At 55.4% G+C, this 16372-nt stretch overlaps 2 protein-coding genes across 4 annotated transcripts in view; one reads left to right on the top strand and one right to left on the bottom strand.

Annotated features, from left to right (window-relative positions):
• Positions 1-16372, bottom strand: part of PNKD (PNKD metallo-beta-lactamase domain containing) — a gene marked incomplete at both ends in the record, with an annotated part of 62904 nt that overhangs the window by 42767 nt on the left and 3765 nt on the right. The window lies entirely within an intron of this gene.
• On the top strand, positions 9242-15146 carry TMBIM1 (transmembrane BAX inhibitor motif containing 1; the record flags this gene model as incomplete). Of its 3 annotated transcripts, none has more annotated exons than XM_084242607.1 (11): positions 9242-9431; positions 10933-11024; positions 11469-11533; positions 11729-11782; positions 12270-12320; positions 12847-12886; positions 13114-13151; positions 13294-13381; positions 13700-13795; positions 14565-14618; positions 15000-15146. In XM_084242607.1, the coding sequence occupies 11 exons, from the start codon at positions 9242-9244 to the stop codon at positions 15144-15146; spliced, it is 915 nt and encodes a 304-aa protein (XP_084098733.1). The 3 variants fall into 3 exon arrangements, with proteins under 3 accessions (XP_084098733.1, XP_084098731.1, XP_084098732.1); XM_084242605.1 differs by having other exon boundaries at positions 10912-11024; XM_084242606.1 differs by having other exon boundaries at positions 9242-9449.

The following is a 16372-nucleotide window of genomic DNA, read 5'->3' as shown; positions in this document are numbered from 1 at the left end:
CCGGCCAGGGAGCTGACCCACATGGCACAGCTGGCCTCTCCTGTCTCACTTGCTGCTGCCCTCAGCACTGTTTTCAGTCAGTCCGCCTGTTCTGCTCCCCACTCTGTTTCTGGTGTATCCTCTCACCCCCACCCCCCCACCTCTGGCTTGTAGCCCAGTTCTTATATGCATAAACATACAAATCTTTTTTTAAAAAAGGGAAACAATGACATTGTCCTTCAGTGGGAAGTTAATTTAGTAAGTCAGCGGGCTAGGCCATGGAATACTTTGCATACTTTGCGTTATTAAAGATACTTTTGAAGAATATTTGCTGATAGAAAAATGTTTTATGATAAAAAATAAAGAAAAGTCATAAATAAAACTTATCAAAACATATGACCCCCCCTTCCCCCCAACCCCCCCTCCCCCTGCCTCCGAAGAAAACAACTGAAGTGCGTAGATGCAGAAGCAAAGCGGCCCCAAAAGCAAGCGCTTCCTGCTGGCGGTCTGGGGGGTGGAAACAAGTGTTTTTCAGAGTTTTCAGTTTCCATCAACGATCACCGACTCCCTTAAACTTGAAACACCCCGTAAGTCGTGCCGGCGCGGGCGGGCCGGGCGGCGGGCGGGCGGGTCGAGCCCCAGCGCCCCCTGGCGGCGCCCCGAGGCCCCGCCCCACGGGCCGGACGCCGGGGCGGGGGCGCGGGGCGCGCCCAGAGCAGGCCAGCGGCGGTCGAGGCGCGCTCTGCCCGCGGTCGGAAACGCGCCAGCGGAGCGGCCAGGCAAGTCGAGGGCCGGGGCGGGGGGGCGGGGGGAGGTGGGCACCGCCGCCGGGGCCGGGCGGCGCGGCACCGGGACCCCAAACTTTCTGGAGCGCGGCGGGCGAGGCGCCCGCCCCGGAGCTGCGGCTGGAGCGGGCGCTGCGCCCCGGCGGGGTCCCCCCCACCCCAGCGCTTCCCCGCGGCGGGCGGCGCCGGCCCTGCCCGGAGCCGGGCCGGGGGCTCAGGCCACCGTCTGCCCGGCCAGGCGGCCCGCAGGGCGTGTCCGGGCGAGAGGGGGCCGTGGGGGGGGGGAGGCCCGGAGCCGAGCCCGCGGGTGGACAGGTGAATGGCCTGGGGGAGGGGAGCCCCCGCCGAGGCGGGGGAGGGCGGGGAGAGCCGGCCCTGTCCTTGGCGCGGCGAGTGCCGCCCGGCCGCCACTTTGCCCTCACCCTGCTCCGCTTCTAGCCACCGCCCGTGGCTGGGTCCAGAAAGCCACAGCGAAGTTGTGCTCGCGGCCTCTTTGGGTTAGCGCAAAAGCCAAGCAGGAGAACGGAGAAAGGGCTCGCGAGCGGGGACTGGGGTGGAGCCAGGGCACAGCGCGGGGGAAATTCTAGGAAGGCCCTTGGTGGCCTGGGCCCTGATCTTGTGGGCCCTGCGTCAGCTCTTGTCCTCCATGTGGCGGGGTGTGTGTTGGGTGTGTGTGTGTGTAGTGGGGTGTTCTACTTGAGGATCCTGGACATGGGATAAGTGGGGGTAGGCCTGGGAGCCAGGGTCAGAACCAGATGTCATGGAAGGTCCCCCAGGTGTCCAGTTCTCTGGGGCTCTGAAATATTCATTGCTGAGCTTTAGTTTCAAAGCTGGCGCCTCTGGCCTGGCCAGCGGTGGCCGGGGGAGCCAGCTGCTTCCTTGGACTGCTTTGTCTGGGGGTAAGGGAGCAGCCATATTTCCTCCTCACCTGCCGGCTTTCCCTGCCTCTCTGGTGCTGAGAACCCAAGCAGTCCCAGTTCGTAGTGTACAAAGTAGTGATGGGACCACAGTCTCGAGCCCTGACTTCTCTGTCTTCTAGTGCTGTGACCTCAGGGCTTCACTTGTAAAAATGGGCATGGTGGAGAGGTAATGACTGGTTACACCTTACGCGTGGGGAGACATGCGTGTCATGAGCTGGGGTAATAGTCACCTCAGCTCAGCCTCCTCCCCTGGGAACAGGGGCCTCAGCTAGAAGCTGGCCACTTCAGAGCTCTTCTGTACCCCAAACTTCTCAACCTGGTCCCGTTGGAAGGAGCAGAAGCCCCAGAGAATGGAAGCTCTGGGAATTCCCTCTCTGGGAATAAGGCCTCTCTGCTAACAAGATGGCTAACCCTGATGTGGGCTATCTGAAACATTCTGTTGGGAACACTGTGAAGGGGGTGGCCTTGACAAAACCTTCCAGCCCTAAGATTCCCGGATTCTGGGTCTAAACCTGGTAGAAATGCTATCCAGAAGTCCACCCCGCCACAGTACTGGAACCAGGGAGGAATGAGTCCTTATGTTTGTATCTAATGCTTTATATACTGCTTCCCGTTACATGGCGGTGATGCTAGGGGATGCCAGCCTCCTGGTTCTATGCTAGATGATGTCCCCTGGCCCTTGGCAGCAAATTCCACTGTGGAGATTATAGTAGCAGTTGTCTAGGAATGGGGGCAGAAGGGAAAAGATCCTTTAGAGGATCCTGGCATGGAGCTGAGTCCGAGGTGAATGGGCATGCCTGGTCCTTTACACGACTGCTCTGACGGGCAGGGTGAGGGCTTTTCTGATATGAGGAGTTAGGACAAGGATCCTTTACAGGGTCGGGTCTCTCTGTAAAACAAAGGTGCTGCTGGAGCAGCATCCCACAGGATATTAACTAGGTATGGCCTGCTAAAAATGATTCAGGTTTAAGGAAATTTTAAGGAACAACAGATTAAACAAAATGGAAGAGGTTTGCTCACTACAGACCCTCTCGGAGACTGAAGTTCACCGTGCCTTGTGAATTTCCAAAAGGGGAGCTGATTGTTTCTCAGGCTCAATCTGTTTTCATAGGTGCTCCGAGGCCAAGTTCCTTAGAGTCTGGGAAATGCCTGGCCAGTTAACTCCAGCTCTCTACTTGCTGGTTCCGGCAGCTAGTCCCTCCTCTCTCCCATGTGGCAAAGGAGGCCAGGGAAGTCATTTGCCTGCATTCTCACAACTAGACAGTGGCAGAAGGAGAATCTGAACCAGGGTCTCTCGACTTTCCTGCCTTGTACTCATTCTTGGCTACCAGGTGGTGTTTCTCTGCCAACTCTGGGGGATGAGATACTGGCAGTTTGGGAGGACAGGGAGCTGTGGCCACCTCCGTAGACCCTGCCGTGAGCTTCTGCCCCTGCCCTGTCCTCAGGCCACTACTGTTTCACAACAGGTAGTACCCAGAAATTCTTTAGGAGGCGGGTCATCCTGCCCTGAAGTCTTCTGGTTTGGCTGTTCATTCAGAATCAGAGACTGGTGGAATAGGAGTGGAAGTCGATGGCTGGGTTTAGGATACCTCTGACTCACACAGTAAAGTCAGGGCCAGAGCCAGGACAAGAGCTCAGCTCCCTGCGTCCTCGCCAGGGCTGGGTTTAGATGACTCTCATCCAGGGAAAAGGAATTGGTAACAACAACAAAGGTCTTTATGGCCTAAGCTGCCCCAGGTGATGGCCTGTTCAGATAGGTGACAGATTTGCTGGGGGTGGGGGGTGGGGGGTGCCTCAGGGGCCTCTGCTGCCTGCTATAACAGCACAGGGCACAAACTCTAAAGTTAGACATCAGGTCTGGGTTCAGACTTTTCTCTGCCTTTGCCTGCTCGGGACCTTACTTCTGTTTGCCTCTGACAGCCAGTTTTCCCTCTGTAGGCAGGAGATAAACACACACCTCCTAGCTCTTTGTGAGGATCAGAGGGGCTAAGTACACAGCACTGACTGATGTAGGTGGTCCTTTTCCTTTCCTGCCCACCCCAGGAAAGGGTGTGAACTGCTTCTCCCTTATGGGCTGTTAATGCTCTATCTCTCCTGCCTCCTAATCTTGAGGTTCAGCCGAAGAGGCAGAGGAGGTAGATAGGAGCCCAATTCCTGGCTTCTCTCCCTCCAGGCCGGTGGACCACTGACTGCGCTGGGGTCTTGAGATTAGCTGCACCGAGGAGACAGTTTCGCTCTCAGAGGAGGATGATGGGGGAGCTGGGCCAGCCCAGGAAACTGCGGCACACCTCTTAGCCTCTGACACAGGCTGCCCTGGCTGGAGCCTGGGGCCTGGGAGGGAAGTCTTGGTTGGAGGTCTTATCTCTTTCTGAGCAGGAGGACACTGGGGATTAGATGATGTCTTCTGTCTTCCTGCCTCCTCAGTGCCTACATGTGTGCTGACCTCTACTCCGACAGACAGTGGGCAGGGCTGGGAGTGACGTTTCTAACCCATGACCCCGAGGGCTTGGTGTGGGCTGGGGCAGGAACGTTCTTGGTGCTGGGGTTTCCTTGTCTGTGAAGTGACCAGATGATTTTGAAAGTTCCTTCCTACTGTGACATTTGGGTTTTTAGACCTTCTCAGTGTCATCTCTTAATCTCAGGCCAGGCTGACAGATGGATAAGTTGATTCTGGGTCCCTTGGCCCATGTGCATCAAGCCTGGTGATTTGCCCTGACACTCCTGGGTGTATCTTTTTACTCTGCCCTGATGGCTAGATGCTGGGGCAGAGCTGGGAAGTTGGGGTAGGTAAAGGAAAAGGGAGGGAAGGAGCGCCAGAGGAGACCTCCGCCCAGCACTCCTGCGCCTGTGGGCGGGGTTTCCCGAGAAGCAGCTCTGAGCTATTCTTTCCATTCTGGCTCTGGGCATCAGTTCCTGGCAGGGAAGAGGGCAGGCTGCCTGGACCAGTCAGCTGCTCCTTTCTGCCCTGTCTCCAACACGCACCCTCTTGCTGTAACCCCTGTAGCTCAGTTCTCTTGGAAATTCCAGAGCCTTAACCCTTCAGACACCCCCCAGGGGTGCAAGAGCCTGGTAGGAAGTCAGTGAGCTGGGGGTTGGGGGGGTAGGGGTGGCCACTCAGAGCCAGCTCCAGGGAAAGGAGATGCTTCTCTGAGGCTGTGTCTGAAAACCTTCATAGCCATCAAGTCCTGGTTTGAGTCTACCCACTTCTGCTGCTGTGATCACTGGGCCTGGGGTCCTGCAGGAGAAAGAAGGGGTTCAGGCTCCTTCCTGATGGGGCATTGGTATCATGAGAGAGGGGAGCAAGCTTAGTCCCTCACTGGGCAAGGATGTGACCAAGTTGGACTGGATAACAGGTGTGCAAGCAGAACAGCCTTGCTCCCTGTGGCTGGAGTGTGTTCAAGTCCAAGCTGAACGCCTACTATGTGTTAGGAAAATCCAGGCTTCCAAAGGGGAACTTGAGAGATTCTTCTAGTCTCTGGAGGCTGTGAGCCCTCGAACAAGTTACCAGCAGAGCCCAGGTGACCTGGTACCTGGCTTCTAGTCTTTGGGCATCAATTAGCCTCATTCTGTCTCTGGATCTTCTCTCTCCCCTTCTCCTTCTACTCTACATTCTTCTCAGGCTTCTACCATTTGCCAGAGCTACGAATGTAAACATTGACCACTTGGTCCTTTTCCTGCTCCCGAGGCAGATGCCAGCCCAAAACCTCATGCCTGGCTGAGGCCTGGATAAGAGTGCAAATGGCCAGGACCTGCATGTAGGCTGGGCAGCAGCCAGGGAACAGGCTCAGAAGTTGCCAAGGCCAGCAGCCCCAGGTCGAGGCTCCTGCTGTCTAGCACTGCTCTGAAGTGAGTGTGGCTGAGCTTAGCCACATCCCTGCTGGGCCAGATCGCTCCCTTTCCCCTGTTCCCGGGCCTCTACACCAGAGAGCTGGGATGTCCTGGAGCCCCAGGCCCGGCTTTATGACCAGGACAGGTCACTCCACCTCCCTGCACTGACTGTCAGCTGGTAGAGCAAGGGGGTGGCCTGCCACACCACCCGAGTTTCCCTTCAGTGCGGGTGTTTATGATCCTTTTGTGCCAAGTTGGGAACTGAAGCATCCTGGCGGGTGCTGGCGACCACTGGCTGTACCAGCCTTCTGTGGTCAGGAGAGGGTCTTAGACAGGAAGCCCCGAGCAGTGGTGAGAAGTTAGTATGTCCGGATATGGGCTTAGGAGGGAGGAAGGATGGGCTCTGCACTTGGTCTTGACTTCCTGGTACCCTAGCTCAGTGACTAATTTTCATAAGCTTCTACTACATTTGTAAATAGGGGTAAGGACCTTCTCCACCCTGCTGGCTATTGTGAGAAGTTAATGGAATATTTACTAAAAACAGGCAACATTTCCTGTCTGCCAGATACCAGGCACCATTCCAAGCATTCTATGTGCATTTTCTCATTGACGTTTTACAGTCTGTAAATCTGGCGGTACTCTTACAGTGGTAAGCCCATTTTCCCCATGGAAAGGCTGAGGCACAGTGACGTGTGGCAGGTAGTCAGTTCCGATCTCTGGTGAGCAAGGACTGGTAGCTGAGTCCCCAGGGAACAGGGCTATGACCTGCTGGGTGCCAGCAGGCAGGTCTACTGGTGAATTCCTCTGAAACCAGAAAAGTCAGAGGGAGGGGCCCAGGAGCCTGTGAGTCAGCAGTCACTGCACTGGACCGGAACCCTGTTGTCCTCATGGCCTATTCAAGGCTTACCTTGTTTTCCCTCATCCACCCTGCCCCCTGTGGTGGCAGCCCCCTGGGTCTGGGGAAGAGACCTGTTTGCCCTGCTTGGCTCAGAGGAATGAGGGAGAGGCAGCTGGCCTGCAAAGACCAGGCCTGGTGAGCCTGGCTCCTCAGTCTGAGCTAGAAGTGAACTCAGACATCTGGCCCGCTCCACCCATTACACGGAGTTGCCCCCTAAAGAGGCAACAGGACCAGTCATGGTGACATCATTGGTGGCCCAGCTGGGGCTTCCACTCACAGGGCCTTTCCTGCCAGTGTCTCTCGGGTGGTGTTGAGCCTGTTCACCTGTGTACACACCCGATGGTGGCAGTCTGACAGGCCCAGGGTGCCGGTGATAATGACAGAGCCCTCCCTCAAATGCCCTTGCCCATGCCTTTCCCTGCAGAGAGGAAGCCATTCTCTTGGTTAAAAAGGGGTCTTTGGGGCCTCCCTGGTGGCGCAAGGGGTTGAGCTACACACTGTGAAGCAATCCGCAGCCTCTGCAGCAAGAGTTCGATCCCCGCCGGCCAGGGAGCTGCCCACATGGCGAGGCAGACCTCTCCTGTTTCACCCGCTGCTCCCCTCAGTGTATTTTGGTCCATCTGCCTGTTCTGTTCCCCACTCTGTCTCTGATGAATCCTTTCACTCACCCCCCTGAATTTCTGGCCTGTACCCCAGCTCTTGTATGCATAAATAATCTTTAAAAAAAAAAAGGGGGGGGGATCTTTGGAGAGGACCGGTAGAGAGGTCTAGGGAGAAGGACCCTCTTGCCTAGGTATAGAGAACTCAATTTTCCTTTCTGTTTTAAAAGTCTATTCAGGAGATTTCACACATTTTAACTATTTAGGATTATTTTTCTGCCCTAACATAAGCCTGAAACATTTCCAAAGACAGTTTGTATTTCTGTTCCCTAGACTCACAACACTTAGCCTTTAGTCCTCGCAGCTCTTGGGGCACCCCACCCCTGATGTAGGGCCTTCTCCATCCGCTGCTGATGGCCTGGTTTCTGGTGTCACACCCTCACAGCCAAGAAGGTCTTTTTTATTCCTGACCTAACACATTCCTGCTCTGGTTTGGGTCCATTTACTCTAGGAAGATGGAAAATAACCTATTTAGAGACCTAGCCTGTTATTCTATCCTTCCTCCACACCCATGTATCCCCTTCCCCTCTCTGAATCATCCCTGAGAAAAGAGATATGACAATTCTTTATCTGATCCCTGAATGGTGCAGGGTGCCCTAAAAAGTGAAAGCAGTTCTTTCTCAGCAGAGGCTCTGAGGAGGTCTGTTGACCTGGATTTGGGGGTGCTTCTTCCCTGGGGACTCCAAAAGTCTATCCCTTGGGGGAGGTGGTGGCCCTGTCAAGGGCTCAGACTTTGTCTGGGCTGGTCCCTTCCAGGGTCCAAAGGGTGTCCCAGGGCCTCCTTCTTATCTCTTCCCAAGCCCTCAGCTCTGCCTCCTCCGTGGGGAACACTGGGCCAGAAGGGCATTTGTTGGCAGAAGAGGCATAAAGAGCATTGCAGGGCCTCCCCTGGTGGCGCAGCAGTTGAGCGCTGGGCTGCCAGGCTGCCCGCAGCCTCTGCAGCGCTGGTTCGTTCCCCGGCCGCAGGCAAGGGTCCCACAAAAAAAAAAAAAAAAAAAAGAGCATTGCAGCGTATAAAGAACATGTACCTAGGTGCCTTCAGGCCTCCATTCTAGTTGTCCTTAACCTGGTAGTTCTGTGATCCTGAGGAATCACCTCACTGCCCTAGGCCGTGAGCATTTGGTGCTGTACGACCTGGAAGTCTCCTTGAGCTCTGTTTCTAAACCTGCCTCTTCCTGGCCTCTCAGCTCTCCCCTGGCTGAGGGGCTCTTCCAGCTGCAGAGAAGGTATTGATTGGATCTTGTGGCCTAGCTCCTCAGGGCCCTCCCTTGCCCATTGGCCATGGCTCCTAGGGGGGAGACAGGCAGGAATCACAGGGATACATCAGTGTTCAAAAGCTGTGTCTCTCCTTAAGGAGGGTCTGAGGTGCCACGCACTTCAGGAAAAGCCATGAAGTTAATGGCTGTGGTCACAGGCTGCTACACGCTGCCACAGGCCTATCATGCACCTCAGCTGGTATTTGAAGGAACCAGAAAGTCTTGTCTCAGCCCTGCCCTTTTGTGCAGCCTCCCAGCCTTAGTGGCCAGCACCCACTCGCCCAGCCTCTCAGGCGTCCCCTGACTCAGCCTTCCCTGGCCTGGAGTTCACAGCCCTTGTACCAACCTTGTCCTCCGCCTCCTCCCCCACCCTTCACTTTGGGCCTTGGCTCCTCCCCAGCTCTGCCTTTCAGGCCTGTGTTCCTGCCAGCTGCCATGGGGGCTGGGCTGACCCCTTCAGTGGATCCCAGCTGGCCCTGTGACTCACTGGGAGGCTTCACTGGAGCCATCCAGCTTCTTCTCTGGAAGGCTTTCTTAAATGAGAACAGTGGAGTTCCCAGGCCTCTGCTGTCATCTCTCACCCACTGATGCTTAGCCTCTGCTCTGTGCTCCCGCTACAAACCCCCCTCCTCCTGCTTTCCTAGGTCAGGAAGCTGCCCAGTCAGGATGGTGGACAGAGAGCTGGCATGCTGGCAGAGGAGCAGGGGCTAAGCTGGTGGGCAGGTGGTGATGTGGGCAGGGAATGACACTGAGGGACGGAGAAAATACGAGGGGCGCCTCAACACGGGAGCCCCAACACGAAGGCAGGCAGCCCTCACAGGGCTGATTGAGCAGGGCGGAACTACTCGTGACTGTTTTTCTATTCTCCCATTTTAGGTCTCAGCAGTGGGGGTCTCCCCTCAACCCTTGAGAAACCATGTCCAACCCCAGCGCACCCCCTCCGTATGATGACCGCAACCCCCTGTACCCTGGCTCTCCACCACAGGGGGGCTATGGGCAGCCGGGTGGGTACCCTCCCTACCCTGCCTATCCCCAGCCTGGCTACGGTCACCCTGCTGGCTACCCACAGCCTATGCCCCCCATCCATCCGATGCCCATGAACTACGGTGAGTCCCTGCAGGTGGGTGTAGGGTGGGTGGGAGGGAGCGGCACTAGTATTGTAGCACCAAGGCCACCCTGGGCCTTCCTTGTCTCTTAACTTCCTCTTTAATTCCTTTCTCGTCTTCTTTTTAGACCTCTCCATCCATTTCCCCATCTTTGTTACCTCCCTACTTCTCCCCTCAGTACCTAGCCCCCTGCTAGCTCCCCCTTTATTCAACCTTTTAACCAATTGCTAGCCCCCCCTTTATTCAACCAGGAGACTCAGCCCGTGAGACACACCTGAACTTGCAGGTCAGGTGGGAAAATGGCCGGGTGAAGTGATTCATTGCTTCAGAGCAGTTACCTTAGCAGACCACCCCCATTTCCTAACTGGGCAGTTGCCATCCCACCCAGACTTGTCTCTTAAGAGCTGCCTTTGGAAGCCAAAGCACTTTAAAAAAAAAAAAAGAAAGAAATTGTTGGTGTGTTGCAAATCCTTGTCCATTAAGGTATCCTCTGACTTTTGCAAACATCTAGAAATCTTTTGGATGGTTGATAAAGATCATGGTATGTAAGTGCTATATTCGGTCAAAAGTTAGATGAGATTAAGGTCTCCCTCGTGACACAGGGGTTAAAGACACAGCGCTGTCAAGCTATTGCCAGCCACTGCAGCATGAGTTCAATCCCCAGGCTGCCAGGGAGCTACCCACATGGCACAGCAGACCTCTCCGGTCTCGCCTGCTGCTCCCCTTAGCAGTGTATTTCAGTAGATTCGCCTTCGCCTGTTTCACCTGTTCTGCTCCCTACTCTGGTGAATCCTCTCACCACCACCACCACCCCCCCGCACCGCACCTCTAGCCTACATCCCAGTTCTTTTATGCATAAATAAATCAATCTTTAAAAAAAATGAGATTCGGATGTAGTGGATTGTTCCTGGCTGGCTCACATGGGAATTTTGAAAGCAGCTCCTGAAGAAGCCTTCAGGAGTGTTCCTGCAGCAGCCTGGCGCCTGGAACTCAGCTAGTGCCCGTCTGTACACATGTCATGGTAGCTGCGCACATCCCTCACCATCAGTCGTGCGGGTCCTGTGCTCGCTGCCTCTAACACAGCTGTTTTCCCAAGTCCCGCTATTTGTTTGGCCTTGACAGCGAGGCCTGACATAGCTCATGGTGTTAACAGGCTGTCCTTCAGCCTCTGTGCACCTTGTTTCTGCCTCCCTTTTCCTGCCTTTCCATCCTGGAGTCCCCTGCGCTGACCCGTGCTCCTCTGATGCTCCAGCTGTGCCTGCCTGAGCACCCATGTGTGGGTGGGAAATGCGTGCTGATGGAATGGCTCACACCTAAGCCCCCTTGTGATGGGCACATTGCTCTATAGGGGGTCCAGGCCAGTTCTGAGGGCAACCAAGGCCTCTGGCTTGGGCAAGGAGTTCTGTCTTTTGGCTGGAGATCTGAGACTGTGTCATGGAGACTTTGGGATTGAGGCTTCATGTCCCAGGTCCCCAAGTAGTCATGTGTGATCTGTCCCCAGGCCCAGGTTACGATGGGGAGAGAGCAGTGAGCGACAGCTTTGGGCCTGGAGAGTGGGATGACAGGAAAGTCCGGCACGCCTTCATCCGAAAGGTGAGCTATGGGCTTGGAGGCAGGTGTCCCAAGGGCTCTGGGGAGGGGGAACACTCATTGCCATGCAGATTTGCTGCTGCCTTAACCCTCTTCCTGTCACATCTGCACTGCAGGAGACCCTACAAATGTCAGACTAAACCTGCAAATGCAGAGGCCGAACCAGGGAGTGTAATGAGGCAGGGGAAGGAGTGATCCCAAGCTCTGAGGGTGTGGCTGGTAGCTGAGTCAGACTGCTCAGGGTTTGGGTTAGGGGCTGACCATTAGGCCCGGCTGCAGCTGAGGAGGGCTCTGTACTAGGAAGAGCAGATCTTAACAAAAGATGGGGCAAGGGGAGGGTGGTAGGGTCTTTGGGCTCCTGGGTTCTGGACCCAGCTGCTTCCTGGGGAGGGGGAGAGGCAGGGCGGAGGTTGGTGACCGTGCTGCCCCCTGCTGGCTGTGTTCCAGGTTTACACCATCATCTCCATCCAGCTGCTCATCACAGTGGCCATCATCGCTGTCTTCACCTTTGTGTGAGTCTCTGGGGTCCTGGGCCTAGGGCTTTGGGTCATATGCTGGGAGTGTAGGGTGAGGTGAGTCCTTTTCTTAGGTGGGAGGGGAAGAGGAGTTGGGATGGGGCCACTGAGGAAGGAGCACAGGCTGCTGGGTAGGACACAGAAAGGAGGTGACAATCGGTGTGACTCCTCTGGTCTTCCCCTGCTCCACAGGACGCCGGTCGGCGAATTTGTGAGGAAAAACGTGGCTGTCTACTATGTATCCTAGTGAGTCTGTGCTGCTCTGCTCAGGGCAAGGAGACGGAATTGGGGGTAGGGGTTGGTGGTTTCCATTTTTCCATTTCCAGTTGGCCAGTCCTCGGGGCAGGGATCAAAATGCTTTTTTGACCCCAGGCCCTTTAAGTTGGTAAGTGTGTTGGGAAGCATGGGTGTGTGCGACCACCAATAAGGGTCACAGAGTCACAGAATCCCAGAGCAGAGGGTGGGAACTGGTGGTGTCATGCACACTGCAAATGGTCCCCATGTCCACTGGCCTATCTGCTGTGGCTGCTCAACACTCCCCTGGCCCAAACCCCTGTCAGAGGCTCTCAGTGGCCCTGGCTGGGGGTATCTTGTCCACTAGGCAGCTTTCCCTCAGACTGGCAAACAGCTCTGTGAGCCTCCAACCTGCCACTGGGGAGTGTTCCAGGTGGGCTGGGAGGGAACGACGGGCAGGTTGGGCTTATAGACTACTTCCCCATCTCTTTCTCCCCAGCGCTGTCTTCATAGTCACCTACATGACCCTTATCTGCTGCCAGGGACCCAGGTGAGTCACTGAGATTTAGACAGTGAGAAGGGAGGGGTGGGGAGGGGAGCCAGTATTTGGGAAGAAAGGGGATCCTTATGGCAGCTGAATGGCACTGCAGCAGTGACCATGATGATGAGGATGACAGTAATTACTGCCAGGTGTGCACAAGGACCTGTGCGTGCAGGATCCAGCTAGTTACCATTCGTATAGCACCTCTGCAAGATATGTAGCATTTTAGCCACTTAACAAACAGGAAGAACCTAAGGCCCAAAGAGGCTGAGTAACTTTTTCACAGTCACACAGGTAGAGTAAGGGTTGCAAACAAACCCAGGTTTTTGTGGCTCCACAGCCCAGGTCTGTGTCCCTGCCTGGTGCTGTTCCTACATAGAACTCCTGAACAGGTACCAAAGGTTGTGCCAGCCTCCCCTCTGCCAAATCAAGGCCTAACCTTTAGGCACAGGAGCCAGGAACTTCTCTGCAGGGGCCCCTGACACCACGCCCTGGTCAGCTGTGAGTCACTTAATGATGGTTTGTTTCCCTTCAGGCGCCGTTTCCCATGGAACATCATCCTACTGACCCTCTTTGTAAGTCTAGAAGAGTTGAGGGGAGGGTGTGGAGGTGGTGTGAGGGAGGGAGATCCCAGGGAAGGAGGGGGAACGCCAGTGGAAGGTGTGGCCGGGCCTGGTCTCCTCGGTGTCTGCCTCCTTCCTCCCCAATTCTGTGCTCAGTCCTGGGGGGGCCAGCAAGGCCATACTGCCAAAGTCCCACCTCGTCTTAACGTTTTCCATTCTTGTCTCTGTCCTTCCCTCAGACTTTGGCCATGGGCTTCATGACGGGCACCATTTCTAGGTACCTTTAGGGGCAAGTCGCCACGCGCCTGGGAAGCGTGTTACGGGGCTGTGGAGCATCCCTGGGCTGGCGGGCATCTGCATGGGGGGACTTTGGGCAGAGTCCCTCTGTCTCTGCCTTATCTTAATTCCTTCTCCCCCAGTATGTATAGCACCAAAGCTGTCATCATTGCCATGATCATCACTGCGGTGGTGTCCATTTCAGTCACCGTCTTCTGCTTCCAGACCAAGGTGAGGGCATGGAGGGCTCTGCCCTGGCTGTCTCACCCCCTTCCTTGTCCAGGGCTCCCCTTTTCGGCTTGTTACTTGAGCAGGCCTGGGAGGGCTCACACCCCTACACACCAGGGATTTCCCTTAGACATCCTATTCCCCTTCCTCTCAGATCTGCACCTACGAAACAGCTGCTTGTGCCTCTCAGTTGATCATCATGGCTATGCCCATGTCTCCCCTCTTGCCACAGAGGCAGCCCTGGTGGGGGGGCAGGGCCAGTCTGATGGGATTATGGTTGTGGCGCCTGTCTAACTGGGGCACCTTCTCCCTTCCCTACAGGTGGACTTCACCTCGTGCACAGGTCTCTTCTGTGTCCTGGGGATTGTGATGATGGTGACTGGGATTGTCACTGCCATTGTGCTGTCCTTCAAATATGTGAGTGTCCCAGAAGAGCTAGGGTCAGTGAACCAGTGCTCAGGGCAGATGTTTTCATATGATGTGGTATATCAGTCCCTCACCCTGGCCCTACAGGCCCTTGGGCAGGCCCTGACCTCCTGACCCTCTCGACTGGCTAGCAAAGAAGACCCATGCTGAAGTGCTCTGGGTAGCGAGTAGAATTCTTATGGGAAGCAGCGGATTAGGTCTGAGTGAGCTTGGGTGGAAGGGCCTTTGGGCTCACAGTAGCCCACTACTTTTCTATCCCAGTCTCTAAGCAAGAGACTTTTAGGCTGAAAGGAGGATTATGGCTGAGAGGGGAGAACAGGGCTGTCCCCTGGGCTGGCTCTGCTCTTCTGTGGACAGCACCTGGGGGTGCTCCCTGGTTCTGATTGATCATGGTGGTTGGGGGGGCTACCCGCAAGGCTGGGCTGATTCATCATAGTGATTGGGCTCTTCAACCTGCTGTACAGGGGTGTGAGCCCTCCCAGGTGGCTTGCCCCTGCCAGCACTATGACTCTACCACCGTCTTTCTTCCAGAAGTCTAGTGGACGCCCCGTACCTTAAGTGAGATTGGTTTTATATAGCCATTGGAGGATGGCCTGTCTTCTCCGCAGACATATTACCATTCTTAGCTTCTCCCCAGATCTGGAAGGGAGAAGTAGGCCTTTCTGGCATTCCCACCCGAATGCCTGGGGAGCTGGCTGGAGGGCCTGCCTTGGCCATGCTTGGCTAAGATTTCTAACACCATCCCTGTCCTCCTCCTCAGATGTACTGGCTCCACATGGTCTATGCTGCTCTGGGGGCCATTTGTTTCACCTTGGTGAGTAAGGCCTGCCCCCTCTAGGACGGGGAGCTGAGGGGATGGCGGGGTGGGCCTGAACAAGTAGAGCATGAATTCAGGCAGTTTGGGAGGCAGGGAATAGAGCCATAGCCTCGCTTCCCGCTCCCCACTGTCAGAGGTTGTGCTGGTTTTCTGGGCATTCCTGCCATCTTGTGTTCACCTGCCTGCTCTTAGAACCCCGGCAGGCGTTTAAGAGACAGTGTGTCTCCCTCCCTTTTTAGACTGAACCACTTGAAGGTAGCCATGGGTGTGCTGTGCATTAATGGGTTTTCCAAGCACATTGCATGGCACAGACTCTTGGGACAGAGCTGCTGCCCACAGAGCCTGAGGTCCTCACTTATGGCTTCCCTGCCCCTGCAGTTCCTGGCGTACGACACGCAGCTGGTCCTGGGGAACCGGAAGCACACCATCAGCCCAGAGGACTACATCACTGGCGCCCTGCAGATCTACACAGACATCATCTATATCTTCACCTTTGTGCTGCAGCTGCTGGGGGATCGCAATTAAGGAGCACCCCAACCTGCATCACCTTGGGCTCTCCCTCCCCTGGAAGGCTGGGCCCTACGACTGGGGTCTGGGTCTCAGACCTTTCTCCTTCCCCTCATGTAATATGCCTCTTTTCCTTTCTGTCCTGGCCTGGGAGACCTCTGTGGCTGTAGATGTGCAGGGACCTGGCAGGGGTTAAGGACCTAACTCCCTCACCTTGGGCAGGGACTAGGCTGAAGATGTGCCTTCTCCCTTCACCACCACACGACACTAGATTCTTCTGAATCGCTAGGGTTAGAAGGGGAGGGATGAAAAGAGCCAGTTCTACAGCTGAAAGGGAATATGAGTGGTAGAAGTGACTTCAAGAGGGTGAGGCTTCCATCTCTGACAGGCTTCTTCTGGCCTCCGGAGCTAGAGCTTTTTCCTCTCACCCCCCAGCTAAACCAGAGAGCTCTGTCCCCAGCCTCCTGGACAGGCCGTTATCCTGTACTTCTGTGGCAACCTGTGGTGTCTTCCAGCTCAGGAAGGTGGAAAAGATCAGTGCCTGTGGGTCTCCTCTGCTTCAGCCCCATCTTCTTTCAATGGCATGTATATACTCTTTATCGGGGTGAGGGGTAGGGAGGAAGAGCAGAGTGAGCATGGTCAAGCAGAGGGCCCAGAAATATTAGCCCTGGGCTTTGTGGCTGTGGAGAGGGCAATGCAGATTCACTTTCAGCCATTTGGTCCCTATTCTTCAAAGCTGCCTGGGGCTTCCTGGGTGCCTCAAGATTTCTAGTCAGAGGGACCGCTGGCTTCCTGGACTCAGGGGCAAAGATCAGGAGAGGGGGTGGTGGTGTGTAGGATCCTAAGTGTGGTCAGGAAGTAACTAGGGTGAAGACACACTAGGGGTGGAAGCAGGGAAGATGCTTTGGGTTCCCCACGCCCAGCCTCAGAGCTGTGGTATCCATGGAAGCTTCTGTGTGCTTTCCTCCTGCTCACTGGGGGAAGGCCCTGACAGGAAGGAGACTTCCTCTCTGTTAACTCATGCTGGGGGGTTTTAGACTTGAGCCCCATCTCTCCAGCCAGCTACTACTTCCTTTGTGACACCAAGTGCCTCAAGCTGGAGTGGGGAAGGTGGACAAGGGTCACTTTTTTGGGTTAGGATGGAAACCAGGTCAGCCCAAGGGTATAATTAGGACTTCTCTGTTAAGTACTTGGTCCTAAATATATCATGCAAAATGCATAACTAGAAATATAATAAAGTTTTA

The sequence above is a fragment of the Talpa europaea genome (genome assembly GCF_964194135.1).
Source record: "Talpa europaea genome assembly, chromosome: 1".
NCBI lineage: Eukaryota > Metazoa > Chordata > Mammalia > Eulipotyphla > Talpidae > Talpa > Talpa europaea.
The sequence above is the reverse complement of the archived record's forward strand: the minus strand, read 5'-3'. Positions and strand labels throughout refer to the sequence as shown.